The sequence below is a fragment of the Taudactylus pleione genome, unplaced genomic scaffold, assembly GCF_031769625.1.
Source record: "Taudactylus pleione unplaced genomic scaffold, aTauple2 ptg000471l, whole genome shotgun sequence".
NCBI lineage: Eukaryota > Metazoa > Chordata > Amphibia > Anura > Myobatrachidae > Taudactylus > Taudactylus pleione.
Window position 1 is genome coordinate 1,514,807 of NW_028284873.1, and position 21,475 is coordinate 1,536,281.

The window sequence follows — 21,475 nt, forward strand, 5'->3', positions numbered from 1 at the left end:
GTATATAATGTCAGTACACAATAACACTTCCTAATTATTTGACAGCCATAACATTTTTCTGTTACATATAGAGCAGTGTTAATGCCACATGGACCTGGGGCTGAAAATGATGAAGGGTCTATTGAGAGAAGTGGAGGGGTTATGATGAGTGCTGCGTGGGTGTAGCGGGTACCATGACGGCGTGTGCGTCCCTACATTATCGGCCACAATGTCTAAATGTGTAAAAGTAGCAAAATCAACATTTCACGAGGAAAGAAGTATAACTAAAATGGTTGTGATTTATGGTCGACAGTGCGGCCAGATGGGCGACTGGCCATCATTAGGCTCTCAAGATGATGGACCACTTTTTATGTGGAAGCCTGGGGCTGCAGTCCCATCTGTCCCATTGCTAATATGGCCCTGGTCGTGTAAAAATGCAATAAGGTCAAATGGAAGGGAAAGGGAAAAGGGAAAATCGACGCACTGACCTGTAGTAATATAGGTATAACTAATCACACATATGACCACTGTTCCCTATTCATATAGAGAATATAATATATCGGGTAGTGGAGGTGCTCACTAGAGTAAAAACTGGGTTTGAAAAAAGAAGAAGAAAAGAAACTCTATTTTGTGAGCACTCTTATGGAATATGAATTAATTAAAACATAACTTTTAATAATACACACTAATATATCTATGACAAAAAACGAAAGATAGACAAACAACATTTAACATGAAAGCACCCAAAAAATTAGGTTAGTAGGGAGGTCTGTAGGTATATGCTAATTAAGAAAAGCATCCTGTCTCATGAACGACCTCTTTAATCGATATTTAATGCATTGGGTGGTCAAATAAGAAACATAATCATATACTTCAAATATATTATTCATCGAACAAGCGGCGAACATCTAAAGCAACATAATAAACATATAATACTTCAAAGGTATTAATGAAATCACACCAGTATGTATAGCATATTACCTAAAGAAATGAAGTAACAGGACGGTCAGGGTCAAGATTAATCCACCTGTAATTCTACTTCCCCTCACTTAGCAGAGGCTATCAATGAGGGGTGAAAGATCATCTGGTGGCAATGTAACCCCTGGAAACAACAGCGTAACTGCAACGTTACTCAATATTTCGCTTCTGCTGTCAAGGGTCTTACATAATGCATAGGACCCTTAATGAGAGAGTTACTCTAAATGAGATTGTCATCAGTTAATAGAGTAGATAGCCAGAAGAGTGAGTAACCTATCATAGTTGAATACTATTGAAACATAACCTCAATTGTTTAAACAAAATGACATAAAAATTCCCGTCCTGTACTCACTAGTATCATATGGTCTTGAGTATTTTTAAGGATAATGAATTGGTATATAGAGTCCTTTAATAATAAGGCCTTACACAAACAAAATATATTGGAAGTATGGGTAAAAAAATTATGATAAGCCTTGTTGTTGATTTTACACCCGGACTGATAATCTATACATAAGGATAGTTGATACCGAAAAAGATGCTGACATTCAGATATACAAAAGTTAACTGTTTTTAGTACACTTGGACTCATAACAATAGTACAGAAAGTTTTTTATCATATGTGGATGTCAATTATGTAATATTCACACATACAATGCTACAACAGAGTAGCATTTACTGCCTTCTAATTAAAGACTTGGTTAGTAACAGCGTTTGACCCTCATTAGGACAATCAAGTAAAAAATTAATTAAAATTAAATAATAATGCCACATGAAATACAAAAAATGAAATGAAAATGCCTTAAATAGGGCAGTTTCCCATTGATTGGGTGCCCTGACACATTATAACCAACTAAATAGTTTAGCCAACACACTAAACCAATATTGCATCACTTATAGCAGTAAATTGAAGAGAATATAAATATTCCAGTGTACTTATGTGCGCGTATACAGTGTGACACACATCCCACCTGTAGAAGGTGGTGGAATCATAAATGGAGCAGTGTCCCAATCCTAACCCACTACCCGAATAGTGTCACGCTTAGAGCTGTACAAAAGACATAATGCCAATTGGTGTATCTATAGTCCAAGTAGTTACCAGTAAATACTCCACCTATGGTGTGCACTAACATCCCCCATTCCTAAATGGAGCGATCGCCGCACAGCGACTCACCATGTCCAGATACATGGGATGCGGGTCACTTAGAGGGAGCAACAGCAAACATATGATACTAGTGAGTACAGGACGGGAATTTTTATGTCATTTTGTTTAAACAATTGAGGTTATGTTTCAATAGTATTCAACTATGATAGGTTACTCACTCTTCTGACTATCTACTCTATTAACTGATGACAATCTCATTTAGAGTAACTCTCTCATTAAGGGTCCTATGCATTATGTAAGACCCTTGACAGCAGAAGCGAAATAGTGAGTAACGTTGCGGTTACGCTGTTGTTTCCAGGGGTTACATTGCCACCAGATGATCTCTCACCCCTCATTGATAGCCTCTGCTGCTTAAATGCAATAAGACCTGAGGCAGAAGATCTAACTCTACAAGATAAAGTTTCAGTTGCAAGTGTCCGCCATGTAGTATTTAAGCAGTTTTATGCTAAACTTATAATGTATAAAGAAGGTACACAGAGAATGTGAAAATTGGTGTGGTATGTTGGGACATCAGTTATCATGTTGTCATTCATCAGGTCAACATGAGAATATCAACATGGTCAAAATGTTGGCATGTGGACATGTTTAGCATAGCGACAGTGACATGTCCGGCAGCCACGGCACACTGACAGGTTAGCTGGGCACTAGTCTGTGCTGGAGTCTACTGCACATGCACAGAACGCCAGGAAAATGGCAGCAGTGGCCATTTTCCAGGCATTCTATGTAGCGCCTCTCCAGCCGATGTGGGATTTCGGAGAGGTAAGTATTAGAAAGTATGGGTGTGTGTGCCACACACCCTGCACTCATTATAGATACGCCCCTGGCTGCAGTGACTCCCGTGTAACTTCTAGGTCCCATTGGCCATTTGACTGTCATTCCAATGAAGACGTCTGACTGAGCAGCAGTTTCGATGAGTATTTTCTGCTAAATCTGTAACCCTAATCCTAACCCTCCCCCTAATTCCAAACTCTAACCTTCCCCCTGCCTCCTAACCCCAACTCGCTGGCAGTACATAAACCTAACTATAACATACCTCCCAACATGACCCTCTCCAGGAGGGACACAATGCTCTGGTCCTGGACTTCCCTGGTAAGAGGCGTGGCTGCAGCACAGTTCAAAAGTCAAATAGGGGAGCCACACCAACTGTCATTTCACACACTGCCACACATCACTAGCTGGAACTCACTGGCAGTTGGTGTGACTCCCCTATTTGAATTTTGGACTGTTCTGCAGCCCCACCTCTGGAGCCTCCACCAATCATAAATTACCAGGGAAGTCCAGGACCAGAGCATTGTGTCCCTCCTGGAGAGGGTTCTACAAGCACATCTCTAATCACTACAAACTTTGACCACAGTTGTGGTATATGTTAACATTCAGAATGTCTACAATTAGAATGTCGACATTATCAAAATGTCAAAATTGACATTCACATTGTAGACACTTAGCGGCGTCGGAACGATTTTATGTTGGGGGCAGGGGCATAGCATGGGCGGAACGAGCAGAGCTCCTGCTCCGGACGCCTGTTTCCTCCAGGGGTGCCATCGGGGGCACGTTAGAGCTCCTTTGTCCTAACAGCCAATAGACCGCTTGTGAAGTGACAGTTTCTTAAACCCTGACTGAACAGAGGTGACGGAGGCGCCAGGTAGCGTGTGGTGGCCGGGAATCCCTGCATATTGTATTTCCCGCAGTTGTAACTCCGTGAGTGACTGGTGGAATGGAGTCAGCCTGCTGAGCTAAAGATGCTATTAGTTACAAGATAGTGAGTACAGCTTCAATTTCCTCATATATATGATGCACCATTTGGTAGGGTTGAATCACCTCAGAATTTAGTCTATGTCATCAACAATTATTCTACAGACTTTGGAATAGTTTGTAATATAGAAAAATCCACCAATAAGATTCATCACTGATTGTATTTATTTTGGTGGATTCTGGACTTTTTTTTTTTTTTTTTGCTGTTTGTTATGTATACTGGTATTAACCTATTTTAGTTTAATTTGGCTGCTATTAATTACCTGTGTGCACCATCCCCCCCATGTGTGAGTGTATGTCACCCCCCCTCCCCCCCATGTCTCTGGGTCTCACTAGTGTCTGTGTGCACCCTCCTCCCTGTGTGTATGTGTCACCATCCTGTGTATCTAGGTCTCACTAGTGTCTGTGTGCACACTCCTCCCTGTGTGTATGTGTCACCATCCTGTGTATCTAGGTCTCACTAGTGTCTGTGTGCAAACTCCTCCCTGTGTGTATGTGTCACCACCCTGTGTATCTAGGTCTCACTAGTATCTGTGTGCACCCTCCTCCCTGTGTGTATGTGTCACCATCCTGTGTGTCTAGGTCTCACTAGTGTCTGTGTGCACCCTCCTCCCTGTGTGTATGTATCACCATCCTGTGTATCTAGGTCTCACTAGTGTCTGTGTGCACCCTCCTCCCTGTGTGTATGTATCACCACGCTGTGTATCTAGGTCTCACTAGTGTCTGTGTGCACCCTCCTCCCTGTGTGTATGTGTCACCATCCTGTGTATCTAGGTCTCACTAGTATCTGTGTGCAATCCGCCCACCACCCTGTGTTTAAGTGTCGCCCTACCCCTTGTCTCTGTTTAATCAACATCTGGGTACTCCCCTCCTCCTCTGTGTGTCTCCCCTCACCCTTGATATTACTCGTCATAACACTCTTTCCCATTTGTTCTGTAACTTTATCCGCTACTCTCTTCTACCATGTCTGCCCTCTTCATCCCATACCTCCTTCCTCCTCATCAGATGACGTCACTGGAGTACTGCCAGCAGCAGATTAGAACCTGAGGATGGCAGGTCATTTTTTATATTTTCTCCCAATAGAGCCAAAGAATCTTATAGCCATCGATAAAACTGAACCCTTTGATCCATCTCCGGACCACTTTGTGGTAAGAAGCCTATAGGCTTCTATAGGAAATGCCTATAGGAAATGCCATCTATAGGCAATGCCATCTAGACATGGCATTGTCTATTGGGCATAAGCTCTGAAAAGTTACGCCTTCTGGAGCTTGATGCATATGGGCACATCGCAGCCCCATAGAATCATATGGGGTGTGCTGTGCTGCGGACCTTTTAATACAAAGGGGATCCATAATTATTGCGGTAAACCTGCGAAAATGGCAGTTTTTGGCGGTTTGACCGCATTTTTTACATTTATATATCCCGCCCTATGACACTTCAATTTTTTCACTCTAGAATGCACATGCCATAGGGTGCCATGACTCCACGCTACACCTCTGTTGGATGGGCAACATAAAATCGTTCTGGCACAGACCACGCTCCCCCCCCCCCCCAACCTCTCCACTCTTTTCCCCTCCCCTCCTCTTCTTCTTATCTAAGCGGCGGCCGCGGATGGTCGGAAACTGTGCTTTATAGTAATAGACTGCACAGCCTCTACACACCACAGAGGGGAAAGTGTAATGTGCAGTGTTTTAACTTACACCTTGTGATTTAGTGTAATGTGCGGCACTTTACACCTTCTCCTCCCTGCAGTGCAGCCTAATACCATAAAGCTGCACAGCCCTGACAGCGTGTGTTGCTGCTGCCCCCCCCCCCATTCCGATGCCCATGTAGATACTAATGAAATGTTAGAATATTGACATATCGTCCCTGGTGGCCCAGCGGTGACTTACAGTACGTGCCTTGGACAGCTGCAGTGGCTTCAGTGATGTCTTCCGGGTCCCTGCGGAGTTATGTGAGAATGCCTGTCCTAATTGTAACCCTCCCTAGTACCTAACCCTAATCCTCCCACAGCCTAACCATCGACGTTCTGAAAATGTCGACATTTCACAAGTCGGATTCTGCGCGGGGGTAGGTGTTCAAAGCTTTTTGTCCACAGGTTTTTAGATATGAAACATGGATCTCCCTGAAGGAGAACAAATATATGTAGTATCTCTTTGAAATATATTCTAAATAATTATTTTCACATTTAACACAAGCTCTGTGTCCTGCATGAATCTGTACAATGGAAGCAACCAGTATGCAGTTATTTCCTGTAGAGTATGAGCACAGAATACTTTTAATCATTTACCTGAGCAATTTTCTATATATTCGGGGCATGGAAAGCTTTTCGTTTCAGGTTGTGCTGTTGAATTTCCATCTGATCTCACACATGGGAAAATAGTAAGACCTTTTAATAAAACAAAGCAGAGAAAACGTGATTTCATTACTATAGGTTTTCACTAAGCGCAGCATACAATGAACATGAATGGTTCAGTATTCAGTGACTGCATACACTATACAGCATTATCCTACTGTAATTCAGCACTAATGTCTAAGACTATACATTATTTCATTTGTACATAGTACAAATTAAAAAAAAATGTTTTTGTCATCAGAGGCATTTCAAGGTAGGCTTATATTAATATATCATAATCTATTTCCAACACCATTCTTATCGAGCATTACTTGAGTACCCAGTAATTTTCAGTAGAATTTTACTATTGATAATATTTTAAGTGCAGTCTCAATAAATAAAGAAAGAAAATGCACATTTACATTATACATTTCCTCTGCTATTCCAAATAATTGGAAATAGTAGCATACAGTAAATATTCCAGAATAACTCTAACCCTCACCGTAGTGCCTAACCATACTTGCCTACTTTTGAAAAAGCATTTCAGGAAGATTGTGAATGCAACGCCTATGAGCGCAGCATTAAAATGGACGTGTACTTTTCTGCCAGAGAGGTGTGTCATAAAGTTAACTTACATCCAAATGTAAAGGAGCCCCAAAGCAGCAGTTGTTGCTGACTTATGCTGCATACACACGGTACAATAAGCTGTCCGATTTTAACAATAACAATCCTATCATTATCGTTAAAATCTGACAGTTTCTGGCCTCTGCAAACGACCATACGATGGTCGATGCGCGGCCACTTATGGTCGTTATCGACCAACTACCGTCGTCTGTGCAAGCAGGCAGACCTGGTCGATATCAACCAGGTTAGCCTGCTTACTATAGGGACCCGCGAACACACATGCAGGACGATCAGACAATTTATCGTATGATCTTTGTCTGATCGTTACCATCGTACCATGTGTATGCAGCATAAGATCTGCTTGTTGATGAAAACACAATAATACATCATTCATGGCACTGATGATCCCATTTGAATGTATCTTATTTCTTTTTTTCCAAGCATATAACAGCTACTGTCAGGGCCGGTTCTATGGTTACGAGTGGTACGCAGCCGCGTAAGGCGCCACATAGTGAAGGGCGCCGCGGCCAGCAGCTGTGTGTTTGTTTCAGCAGCTGATGAGAGTCTGTCAGACTCTCATCGGCTGCTGCTGCTCCCACTGTGGGAGCCATCTTCCGGCTCCCGCAGTGGGTAATGGGAGAGACTTCATGACGTCATGAAGTCTCTCCCATAATGCAAAGCGGCCCTGGAGAAGTAGCTGATAGTGGCGGCGGGAGCAGGAGCGGGGGTTCAGGTAAGTGTTGTTTTTTTTTATTACGTGCGTCTCTACTGGGGGGGGCTACAAGGGGTGATTACTACTGGGGGCACTTGAAGGGGGGATTACTACTGGGGGCACTAGAAGGGAGGATTACTACTGGGGGCACTTGAAGGGGGGATTACTACTGGGGGCACTAGAAGGGAGGATTACTACTGAGGGCACCGGGAGGATTACTACTGGGGCACTTGAAGGGGGGATTACTAATGGGGGCGCTAGAAGGGAGGACTACTACTGGGGGCACTTGAAGGGGGGATTACTATTGGGGGCACTAGAAGGGGGGCTACTACTGGGGGCACTTGAAGGGAGGATTACTACTGGGGGGGGCTACTACTTTGGGCACTACATGGGGGGTGAACCTCCACTGGGGGCACAACAATGGGGGGACTAATACAAGGGGGGACTACTAGGGACACCAGAAGAGGGGGGATTACTACTAGGGGCACTACAAGGGGGGACCACTACTGGGGGCACTGCATGGGGGGGGGACTACTACTGGGGGTACTGCATAGGGGGACTACTACTGGGGGCACTATATAAGCTTACTAATGGGGGCACAAGGGGCACTGCACAGGGGGGACCACTACCGCGGGCACTGCATAGGGGGGCGCCAAAAAACCTACTCACTTACCAAAAAATTTGGGCTAGGGCCGGCCCCGGTTACTGTACATAATTGGGGTAAGGTGCAATCAGGGAGATTACTAGACTCTTCAGGGAGACAAGGAGATTGCTGCTATTTCATGGAGTTTCCCTGACAATCAGGGAGAGTTGGCAAGTATAGACAAACCCTAATGCCTAAGTTTAATAATAATTCGGACTGTTGTCAGGTTTTCGGTGCCGGGATTTGACCGCTGGTATCCTGACCGTATACATCCCATATGCAGGTGTAGCTTTGTGTTTACATATGCAAGCGTAAGGGTACTACAACATGGAAGCAATCGCATGGTACAACTTCACGGACAAACGCTGTGATTTGCAGACATTAGCAAATATTACCACCATATTATTCAGCACAAGGCCAACGGTGACAGGAAGAAATATGTATTGTAATTTTCCCAAAGAAATCTATAGGCTGTAGGTCCAGGGAGAATAATTTTTAACTTCCTCTAAATGAATTCCCTCAACATTCCATTTCCTATGCAACTATGGGCCTGATTCAGAGTTGAACACTATTTCGATGTTGCTGCCAATGAATTGTGCTCGCTGTGAGGATTCACTCGCAATTGATTGACAGGAAGAGACCGTTTTGTGGGTCATTACAGAGAGTTCCGGCCAAAAGGGGGGCATTTCCTGAGCGTGTACTAGCCAGCGCCTGCGATCGCACACGCACAGAATAAATCTCCAGCGTCTCAATTACCACATCCATCCTGAGTGACCATACACTCACTTGAGCAGTCGATGTTTTGAGGATCTGCGTCCAATGCTGCATATGTGTACGCAGTTGTGGGCAGCTACGAAGGCTCCAGTGGGTGTCTCAATATAAATTCTGCTGGCTGATGCATTAGCATATTTTAGCAATAGCTAAGCAGCAAGATTCGCAAATACGTTTGCATTAGCGTAAAACTCTGAATCAGGTCTTATGTTAAAATTGTGCAAACTTAGGGCCTGATTCATTACCGATCGCTGCTGCGATTACGCACGCAATCGGCCAATTGTTGCTTTCTGCGCATGCATCGCAGTGCGTGAAGACTCCACTGCGATTGGGATTGCGGTCGCAATGACTACGCAGACCCATCACAGTGTGATTGACAGGAAGTACTGTTTGGGGGCTTTCACTGCGTGCAATGGGGTTAGCAATTCCTGAGTAAGGTCAGACCCTGTGCAAGTGTGTGTGAGGCTGCGATGATACTCAATGTTACCGATGGTTTCGCGGTCTTGCTAAGTATTACGGATGTGTGTAAGGTAAAGTAGGCATCCTTATGTTAGGCGATTGCAATCATTAGCATATTTTCGTAGTGAGACTGCATGCGTAATCGCTACTGCGATCGTAATAGCGATTCTTACTGAACCAGGCCCTTAAGGCATTGCCTGAAATAAGTGGTTTCCAAGTTATTTTGATGTTTATGGTGATGTTACTAATCATTTTCTCCATATAACATTATTGTTGCTTAGAAGTGCCCAGTATTAAAATTCATGTATATAGTTTTTATAGGTGTTCAATGACTTAATACAGCTTGAAAGGTTGGAATTGTTTGTGTTTGAAATAGGAGTTCTACAATTTAAAAGTTAATGAACTCATAATGAATTAACTGCAAATCGTGATTAAAAGTCACTGGAGCATATCAAACAATGAAAATGTGTTGGCTAGGTCATTGGGGGATCAAGTTTCAACTTCAACTTCAAGTTAAGCAAGCACGGATGAAATTCAGGCTATCCAATGTATCAGCCTCTTTAGCAATGGCATATGAATAAAAGAAGTCTGAATACTTAACATAAAACATATTTTTTGTCATATACATCATTGGTCCACCATTATCCTTATAAAAAACTGGCATAACCCTCTTGCTAGCATAAAGGTGCATACACACGGTCAGATTTGTCAGATGTGTCAGATGAACGATCTGAACGATTTAACCAACAAATTGAACGATTTGAACTATGAACGATTTTTGACTGCATTAAAATGACTGAAATCATCCAAAACTGACTGCAAACACATCAGATGTCAGATATCGTTATCTGACCATCGGGAACGTGCATTGTTCATCGTTCAAACATGTCAGATATGTCAGATTTTCTTTCAGATATGAACGATTTTTAAAATCCTTATCGTTCAGATCTGAAGAAAAATCTGACTGTGTGTATGCACCATTACAGACGACTTAAGACCAAACATGTAATAAATTATATTCAGCAATTGGATGGTGCATTGCTTCAGACAAGAGTGGCATTTAGTCACACAGACCAATTTGTATAGAACCCATGAGCTATATCTCTCAGAATTGGGCTATAGATTGTTCAGCAAGCAGTTACACAACACAAGATTATCACAGTGTGTGTGCGCATGCTTGTGTGGGTGAGTTCATGTGTAGTGTGGGTCGTTATAAAGGGAACTAGCATTGAAAGAAAAGTGCTTGATTTAGCATTTGAGACCAAAAGGACACTCCTACTTGCAGAAGAAATGTACAATATCAAATTCATGTCATTTATATTTTCTGAAACGACCACCTTGCAATGCAGTTTTTTTTCCCCCAACATGCTAATTTTCCATATTTCACGATACATAAGTCTTGTTCCGTTTTTTGTTTATTGAAGCCAAAACAGTATACAAAATAACAGAATAAACATACAAAATCAAGATGCACAGTCAAGTAGAGGTATTATGACGAATTGGGACCAATCATTATTACAAAAATTCCTTATTATCAAGCTTGCATAATATTGGGCTTGTAAAAAAGCTAGTGGATATACCTGAAGAACCAGAAATTGCAAAGTAAATGACAGATATCTACATACCTGTCACGACTGGGTCTGGGTTAGGAGCCGGTGTGGAGACAGAAGACGTCAGTGGAACGGTTTGCTGGTATTGAAAGGAAGCCGGTTTCAAGGGGGTGCGAATCATGAATGACGAGACGATAAGGAGATCCGGACAGGTACTGAAGAAGCGAAGGTACGTCGGACCCGGGCACTGGAGTGGAGAACTAGGACCAGAGTCTCAGGGACGGCAGGCCCTCCTGGGGAGCAGGAACAGAGAGCGACACACAGGAACTGGGGACAGCGGAAGGCAAGCTGGAGCTGTACTGCAAAATACAGACAGACTGTGACAACCTGCAGCGGACAGGAGCTCAGGAACTAACACACAGCTCACGCTGTGTACGACGTTGCACTGGCAAGGAAAGAGTGTGCAATGCACCCTTAAGTACCATGGGATGTGCAGGGATTGGCTGGAGCTCACAGAGCAATGCAGGGATGGGATAGGCTTCCCCCAGGTCACGTGTCTGCATCAAGATGGCGGCGCCCAGCAGCCGCCGGCGAACACAGAGGCCGCTGCCATCAGCCCCCCAGCGCCCAGATCACCTCCAGGAGCCGCCGCAGGAAGGGCCCTGCCAGAGCGCCCGGACAGGTAAGGTCCGAGTGCTCCGTGGCAGCACAGCCCGGATCGTGACAATACCCTAACCCTTCGTAAATGCCCAATGGTAGAGAAACTCAAACTCCAAAAGTTGAAGGGATAGAAAGCCATGCCGCCCTGAAAATCAGCATTACCAATGAATGACAAATAGATTTGTGTGCGTTAAGACCTAATTTATGTCTGAAGAGGTGCCACTCCTGTTTAGAGGTCCAAAGAAATGGGTTATGTCTAATGTCCACAGGGAAGCTCCTGGTCATGTTGGTGCAGATAGAAGGTGATGTCCATGCCAGGGAAAAAATGTCTTTCTAGTGAGGTGGGAGTATCTAACAGCATGATTGTTGTCTACAATATTGGGAAAATTAATGCCCCATTAGGTTTTGTTTGATACAATTTTCTCATTTTGATACAAGGGTGACTCCATTTCCAAATATATGCATGGAATATAGCTGTGATGTGTTGTCCATCTTTGTTAGAAAGAAGCAGAAGGGACTGTAACAAGTATAACAACCTGGGAAAGGAGACCATTTTCAAGAGACTAGACATCCCCAAACAGAAAATAAGCAAATGGTCCTGTAAGTGTCTAATGGCTGGGCCCATGTTCAAATGATAAAAATCAGTGGGTTTTTAGCAAGCTGGATGCCTAAATATGTCATAGTTTTGTGCACCCATGGAAAGAGCTAAGCCCCAGCTTGGGCAACGTTGATGTGAACATAGCTACAGATTTGGATAGGTTTATACAGAATCCTAAAATGTAAGCCATACAGTGGTTATCCCAAATACAACAAAAGGTTGTTTGCAAAGGCCGATAGTTTGGTTTCACTGTGACCAATCCGAATTTTGACAAAGGAGGGAGAATTATGAAGGAGATGGAGAATGGCGTTGAGGATTAAGTTAAAAAGGAGTTAAAAAGGAGGGGTGAGATGGGGCACCCTTGACGAGTTTGCTGTAGAGTAAATTTGTCCCCTTTTATACCATTAATTCCACATTCCGAGTGGTGGGCGTGGAACAATAGTATGTTTATTAATAGAATAAATGTTGGGATTTTTTTGCTGGTGAACATAGAACCACAAGTGCTGGCATACGCTAGCACCTTAGACCAATTGGCTTTCATTTCTATTAATTTGGCCAGTCAGAGGCATTTAATTTTTTAAGGCAGTTTTTAGGGCGTTTTGTCAGCAGCCTCCTAAACTACTGCTTGATAAATCTGTTGTTTGTGTGCTTTAAGCTGCGCATACAATGTTCAATTATCTGGTCGATGTGTAATTGTACAGTGCACTGCCACAACGGAGCAGTAATAATCGGTCCGCCAAACATGCAAAATCATCCAGCATATCCGAAATATCCGATAATTGGTGCTTCGATTTCAACTATTATCTGACATGCTGACATATCGTTACAAAGGGCAGAAATATTGCTACTATAATCTGACAGTGTATGGCAACAATATTGGATGTTGTCAGCATGTTAGATAATTGATCTGTTGGTCTGACAGAAATTTTAACCTTTAGGTGTATGCCCAGCATTACCAGTCAATTCGGAACACAGATGTGCATTATAGCATCTTCTAAACTGATGGTTCCTGATAGGTTTTTGGCAGGATGGTTAATAGTAAATAGCAGAGCCGTAACTAAACTTTTTGGTGCCCTGTGCCAGAAAAAGCATTGGCGCCCCCCTCATTTTTTCGAAGGGACATAATGCACCCAAAAACGGGCTATGGCTTCATGGGGAAGGGCCAGGGAAGATATAGGGGAGGCTAGGAGATGCTGGGGATGAAATAAGAGGAAGCTACAAGCAAGAATGATAATAAACAGAAATTTGACAGGCCCAAACAGCGCCCCCTGACCTGTGGTGCCCTGTGCGATGGCACCGGCCGCACTACCCTAGCTACGGCCCTGGTAAATAGTCGGCATGCAAAACAGACGCCCTAAGGTTTGATTTTTGTTTCTAAAATTGGACATAGCCTTTAACTTTTTCACGTGTACTTACATGCAGCCCAAAAAAATTTATTTGTTTTCATTCTGTATTGCTTTGTGGGCTTTCATCGTACACACAAATCTGCTACAGTATGCCAAAGTGAATGTGTTGAAAGCTTTTTTGTGTTTTCACAGATGTGGTCAGTATAGTCAGGCTGGCTTCTGTGGTTCAAATTTTCCTAACAAAGGTTCCATGAATTTATCTGCACAGTATTATATATTTATTATTATACTCCAAATTTTTTCTGGAATACACTCCCTACCAGCCTCAAAAATCCACTTGTACACAACAGCCTACCAGTCCTCCACGTTACCTTTGTTGGTCCAGCCCCCCTTTTCCCACATTCTTATTCTGTGTCACTTCCCCATTAGACTGTAAACTTTCACTAGCAGGGCTGTCCATTGTCCTGTCTTCTAGTCTTCTGCCACCTCATCCATCTATGCATCATTATATTTTGCGCCTGCATGTTCTTTACAATACTTTTTATGTTTTGTATATTATTATTAATATTAAATACTAATTAAATCACTACGCAAAGCCGAGGGCTTTTTGTGTTAGGGGGGACCCCATTTTTTCCCCTTGTTTTTCTCTACCAGCCCAAAAGGATCCCCATGCCATTTTTTTAATTATTATTTACCAATTTCTTACTTTTTTTACATAATACAAGCCTGCACAGATTGATTTGTGCAGGCTTTTAAACCAAAGCAAATTCGCAGCTGATCCTCGGTTTTGTGACAGGATAGCGATTTAAAAATTGATGGACATCGAAGGCAGGTTCTGTTTAGAAGGTCAAACTCCCCCTTAGTAAAGTCTATGGGGGGAATTCAATTGTTTTTGCACACGGCTGATGGTGCTAGGCGCCCGACATAGCAATTGCTGCTCGCAGCCCCCCTGCAGGCGAGCAGAAATATGCCATAAGTCAGCACTTGGTGTGGCCAAAAGGGAGTTTGGGCACCCAAAGCAGGACATTAGATGGGTTTAGCCGTTTTACCTGGCTAAACCATGTCTATATGGGTGCAACATGCTCAATATACATGGGCAACCAAAAATTTTAAAATCGCACTCCAATCTCCCATCACTTTAGATGGGAGATAGGGTGCAATAAAACAAATGAATCTGCCCCTCTTAAGATTAGAAAACGCCGTCAAACAAAAGCTTAGTAAATTTAGCCCCAAATCTTAGAATGACACTTCTAATCATATTCAATGCAAGTTTTTTCAGCGATGTACAAACTAAATGCCTACATTAAAGCCAAAACAAGATGAGTTACAGATCTGCATGCAAATCATGTCACGTGAGTTTCTATTTCAGTGGCTTTGCTAGATAGTGAGTTTGGCAGCTGTGACATGCATCATTTTCTAAAAGTAACTCCGGTGATTATGTTATGAACAGTCCTAGTGATATAGACAGAAACAAAAGGGAAGGTGGAAATACTACAGTAATTATATTTATCATTTCTCTAACTTTTTTTAAAATATATTTTAATATATTATAGATTTTATTTATTGGTCTAAATTTTCTATAATTTAATATGTTAATAGCATATATGTTAACTTTGAATATGTAATTTGCAATGTATGTATAATATAGTCTTATATAACAGATTTTAAAAAAAATACTAGGTGATATAGTACATATTTCAGGACAACTGTTATGATCCCGCACCGATATATATGTATAATATTTTTTCTTATCCAGAGAAATCAAAATTATTTGTTCTTAATGACCTAGATACTCCATGCAAGTGGTGCTACCTGCTAATCTTGTATTTAGACAAATTTATTAACAACAGAAGGATGGGCAAGATTTTAGATCCAGAGCACTATATAGGTCAAGTAAATCCTCTATACTTTATTCTCTGAAAAATGTATAAAAATTAACCTTTATTCATGATTCTTAAAATAATGTGTTCAGATATAAGGCGTATATTAGAATAAAATGAAAGTATAGTTTTTAAAGGAAAGAATGTCTATTAGGATATATAGAAAGTGATTTCAAACTTTTGACTACAGACGGTCATTTGCCGTTATTAGTTTTATTACATGTATCAGAGTAGTAATGGTCTAATTATTTGGTAGCGTTCTCAAACAACTTCAATCAAAAATAGCCTCTGCTCATATGATAGTGATCTACCTATGTGACAGTCATTATACAACCAGGCTAAAGTGCTCTTATTTTATAAGGAGTGAGCAAAATATGTAGTAACCACAGTCTGGGCCCGATTCAGCAAGGGATGCAAGTGAGAGATCGCACGGAGCCGGCCGATGTTGCATCGTGTGCATGCATCGCAATGCGCGTGCGCAAACCAGTGACTGCGGCCGGATAAAGGTTTGCATGGCACACACAGTGAGGACAGAGACCCCTCCAATGTTGATTGACAGGAAGTGCCATTTGTAGGTGGAGACGGGGGCGGGCGGGCGAATGCACGCGTGCCTGTGCGTTCGATCACCGTTACAGGGGAGTGCATAATTAAGGCAGTGTGGCGGCATACGCAGCCAGATGACTCGATGTACGCAGGAAGTGGCCAAAACCCTGCGCCAGGTCATGTCATCCTCTATTGTGCGTCTGGGTCTGTTGGTTCTCAATGTTTGCGCTATCCTGCGTACTGATTGAGCATTGAATAAAGGGAGATGGGCGGCACTATGTATTGTTGAGCGTCTGCATCCATGTGCAGCGGGTGCCGTGCCTATGCACTGATTATCATATACACACAGCGGCCAAGTGCGTGTGATCTCTCACATGGGTCCCTTGCTGAATCAGGCCCTGTTAATATGTATAACTTCGATTGTATCACATGTAGCTTTATTTTAAAGTATAGTATTTAGAGCAACATCAGTGGTTACTTTGTAACCGTTCCAGCAATACAGGATATGTTTAATCTGCAGAGTGTAGTATATAAGGGCTACAGTTATACTTCTCTGTGTATAGCTATCACAGTAAAGTGGGAGGTTGATAGGTAGTTAATACAGTTCGTGGGTTCCGTAATGTATTGGATTATTCTCGCGCCATATACTTATATTTTATTGGTATTCATATATCTGTCTATCTCTCATCCCACATATCTATATGGCTGTCCATACATTTATCATCCCACATATCAGATGTTATATCTGTATATCCTTCCCTCCTCTGTGAATGTTGTGCACAGATGGATAACTATATAACCAGTGCCACACTCCCGCTATCGCTATTTAGCACCTTGTGTGGCATTAAAATGATAAGTAGGTTGATGACATCTCTCCAGCAAACTTACATGCCCTTGTTCACTCCTAATCTGCCTTTCCCATATTGCTGTCACTTTGGTACCAAACACAATTCACCCGGTGTTAATACATAAACATCTCCTTTAGTATGCATTACAACATAAGCCGCATTTGATAGTGCGGTGACCAGCGGCAGCACTTGGAACGCTGACGTGCGTTTCGCTTAGGGCGATTTTTCAAGGCATAGTACATATTTGCCAATGCCAACTTTTTAGGAGCAAGTGAAAAGGATCAGGCCCCCTACAAAGAGCAACACGCTACAAAAACTGTGAAGGGGGTGTACCATAACGCGCAATTTAAATCCAATTGCATTATCAATTCGCCACCACTTCCTAAGCTCTCCTGGGCATCAGAGAGAACTCTCCGAAATTCTTGAGTCTCCGGGAAGTGTGATATAAAGTAGATTATAGCGCAATTCAGTGTGTTGTTTAGTAAATTAGTATAGTAATATAAACAATAATTTATAAATGTACAGTATAATTTTTCAGAAGTCACTTCGAAGTTCTGCAATCTATTTAAAGAAACTCCAATATAGCACTATTTTCCACATTGTGGCAATGTCCGTCATCATCAAGAGATCATTACAACTTTTACTATTCACTTACACTGATTGTCCAAATTATTATGACTACTTTGTTGGGCCACCATTTGTCCTTAATACGACTTGAATAGGTCTAGGCAAGGATTCTACTGACAGTATGTTTTGTGGGGAATATTATCTGAAATGTGATAACTGCTTCTCCAAAATGTTGCCTCAGCCAGCCTGAAGTTGTGATGATGCAAGAAGGATTCATACTTTTGTGCTGTTTTCTCCATATCCTCACTCTACCATCTGCATGGTGTAATTGAAAAGTACGCTAACAGCCAACGGCATTGTTTCAATGGCTTCTAATTCCACATGACTCGTTTCCAATCCTTTACGGTCCAATTTCTGCGTTCCTGAGTAAAGACATTTCACCCTACTTTCAGCAGATAGCAATGGTGTATGGATATGCCTACTGCCTCTGTAGCACATACAATGTAATGTGCAGCGTACTGTTTATTGAAAGGCCATCTGAATTGGTTCTCTATTCAGATTATCCATAATTTGATGCACTGTTGCCCATCTGGGGGACAGAACAAGTCTGTCCCCTCTCCATTTTGTTTGAGCATGCAGTAGCCATTTACAACCACAGGCCTTGTGCTCAGACTTAGGGCCTGATTCAGAGTTAGGAATAGAGTGAGATATCTCTCTCAACTGTGAACCTGAACAAACCATATTGCAATGCAAGGGGTGTAAATACATACATTTTTTGACATGTGGGGTAAATACTGGCTGATTTTGCATGTAGCCCACAAATACTGCACAGCTTTATAATTACTCTACAATTTAGATGTCAGTTTGGAAACAGTCCCTCCCAAATCGAAATCTCTCTGCACATTTTAAATCTGCCCCACCTGCAGTGCAGCATGGCTTCACCAAGATGATCAGTTGAGAGAGATATCTCACTCTATTCCCAAGTCTGAATCAGGCCCTCAAGTGTTTTGTTTGCTGGCCTACGCTGTGAACAACTATCACCCGTAAATAATTCACCAGTGCAGCTGTTTTGTTAATGCTCGCACCGCTGCAGTGAGCGCCAACATCAAGTAAAGTCCATCAGCTTGCGTTGTTTGCCCATTATTTCAGGAGTGATACACTTCATTAGTCTCTGCATACCATGCGTTAATGAACAAAAATTGCAAGTCAGCTTTGTAGGCCTGATTCAGAGGTAAACGCGGCGTTGGTGTCTGATGCACGTGGGTGGTCTATGGTCACAGAACTACTTGGCGATTTCTGATATTGCTGCTTGTAATATTATTATACGTTTACATTATCACCTATATGACAATGAAAATAGTATATAGGGGGTAATTCAATTAGCCAAGGTATGACACACATGGAGCCACCCTTGTTTAAAAAAGAGGGAATTCCCCCATTTCAAACAATGTTCCACCCTTAGTGGTTCCTGCCTTTTGATCACCAGACAATGGGGCCTAGTATGTTATTATTTCGCTGCGAGGGATACTTAAGTATCCAACTCGTGTAAAACCCTGCTATGCGTAGTATTACGCTGATACTGTGGATTGCACTGACATGTATATGCATTACACAGGCAGGCTACAACTCCCAGCAGCCTTTGCAGCTGCTCATGAGGTCAGGAGCACAATGTGACATGAGTGTGTCAGGTGGCAATGCAAGTAACAGTTGGAGGTGGCACTTGATCAGGGGAGAGCTGAGGTAACCTCTAGGGAAGGAGGAGCTGCACTGCTGAGGTGCTGGCTGACAGGATGGCTGGGTGTGAGCGCTGCAGTGTGATGGAGACCAGAATTGTGTGAGGTGGAGATTCTGGAGGTACAGACCAGGTGGAGCTGAGATCTAAGACTGGCCACCCCTTCTTGCCAGACAGGCATCCAGCTGTGTCCCTGCAGCTGACGGCACTTCAAGGCAGACCCAGGGAGTTGGCTATATAACAGGGGCAGACCCTGGAGAGACACTAATAAGAGTTCTGGCTTCCATAGACTAGCAGCCTGAATGTGGTGCTGAGCTGACTACAAGGAGTCAGTGAGTACTGCTGAGATAGATAGTGTTGAGCTCCAGCTGTACCTCAGGAGAGGGTTATACCTATACAGAGCAGCACAGACAGCGGCAACCCTCACTCTCTGTGTATAATGACTGCATTACCAGACTATCACAGGAGGACAATCCCTAATGTCACCCATACTCACCAGAACATAATTACAAAGGAGTCCACATAACCCAGGTATGTGCACCAACTTTTAAAACTGGCCAGGGGACATTCTTTTGATAGAGAGTTCTAATTATCTTGTGTGGGCCTATATCTTATATGTTAACTATTCGTACAGCAAGATAATGTATGGTTGTCAACCTAGTAACTGGAAGTAGTAATTCCTGAGAACTGGTGATGTGATATAAATGTAAAGTATTTCATAAATATATTATATTGTGCTATATATTATGATATATATTTAAGTTTTGTTGCTAACTGTGTGCTTAAGGAGACCCAGAGTTGTTGAAGAGTTCCAACTTAGTAAAGTGAACAGTGTTTTATTTATCGTGTCATTTATTGTGATGTGGTTTGGGAACCACCTGCCTCACTGCTGTGGCGTGGAAAACTAGAAGAAACAGGTATGACTAGAACGGTGAGAAATTACTCATCAATAGATGCTCAAACACACTTTGGGGTATCACACTCGCAGCGGGGGAAACTTAACACCGAAGTAAATAATTGCGCTGGTGTAGGGACAGCTGCTCCGAAAAACAGCTGTCCCCTCGGTTAGTATCGCAGCTACAGAAGTAGCTGCATTACTTACCTCCTCCCCATTGGTGGGGTCACACATGCGCACATCCGCCAGGGAGGTAGTGAGGAGGCAGCGGAGGGATCCGCTCGGATTGCTTTTCGCATCACCGGAAATCCTTCCCATAGGAAGGAGCAGGGATCTGAGAATAAGCGCTGTCTGAAGATGGCGCTTGTTCTCGCAAACTCCGAAAACTTTGTTTTCAGAGTTTGCTGAATATCAGGTGGTCCTACCGAACCTCTGATGATGAATGGCCCAGTAATTAAATGGTTACTGGATCATTTAGTGTTGATGAATAGGCCTCTATAAATTAAATCTAATTTTGCACAAATGGAGGCTGTAAAGTCCAGATTTCCAGCTTGTGTCAAATAAAAAAGGGGACAACTCTTTTTTTATACTGTATGTGGTGTTTATAAAAAAATATATATATATAAATATAACTATATATATATATATATATATGATAATAAGCTAATATATATATATATATATATATATATATATATATATATATATATAAGCTTATTATCTTGGAATTTTAATAACAAACACTTATTACCATTCTGTTTAAACTTTATCTGACATGTTAGACTGAGAAAAAAACACACTAATGGTACTTTCTGAAAATACAAAGGGGGCGATTCAGAGGTGAGAGAGTTACAGCTGCCTCTTCTGCATTTTTATGGTAATGCCATGGCCGATGGGTGTCCTATTGAGATGCCCACCAGCTGTGGCGCAATTCCGCTAATAAGTGTGCAAACACGCACCATCGGCTGGACGACTGACTGTTGCCGCCGGTGTCAGTGAAACGTCTATAGGCACAGTTGCTGACACAGACAGGACACCCCACTTCCTCAGTTACCACCCAAAACCGCCCATCAAAATTGCATGGATATCCCTGCTATATTGATCTGCGTTTCTGTGTGGTAACCATCGCAGTGCATGCGTAGGGAGTCCTGGACACATGTACAGAGGGAAACAATTGGACACTTGCACCCTATGGTTTCTATGCATCCACCTCCAAAGATTTCTGGGGAAAAAAACATGGCTTAATATGGCTCTTGTATAAAAATTATCAGTGTTATTGATGGTGGATTGTGATGTGTGCAAACATCAATAAATGGCTTCAGCACAATGGTGAGAAAACTCAGCAGCGAAGGGTTTAAAATTAAGTTCCTCTCTCCAGAGCCACAGTGGTAAAGGACATTTTCCTTTTGTAAACTAAAGGAATACCAAAACAATATGTGCC

General features: G+C 42.5%; 2 protein-coding genes across 5 annotated transcripts in view; one reads left to right on the top strand and one right to left on the bottom strand.

Moving 5' to 3' along the window:
- BTC (betacellulin) overlaps positions 1-21,475 on the bottom strand; it is a 137,935-nt gene that overhangs the window by 50,576 nt on the left and 65,884 nt on the right. Inside the window, exon 2 of the mRNA XM_088448879.1 lies at positions 6,162-6,260. Coding sequence (XP_088305005.1) covers positions 6,162-6,260 — 99 coding nt within the window. The remainder of the gene's footprint in view (positions 1-6,161; positions 6,261-21,475) is intronic.
- The window catches only part of LOC148504011 (uncharacterized), a 60,463-nt gene continuing 53,985 nt past the window's right edge, over positions 14,998-21,475 (top strand). For all 4 annotated transcript variants that reach the window (XR_015869928.1, XM_088448899.1, XM_088448901.1 and 1 more), the window contains exon 1: positions 14,998-15,065. The gene's annotated coding sequence lies outside the window, so the exon portion shown is untranslated. The remainder of the gene's footprint in view (positions 15,066-21,475) is intronic.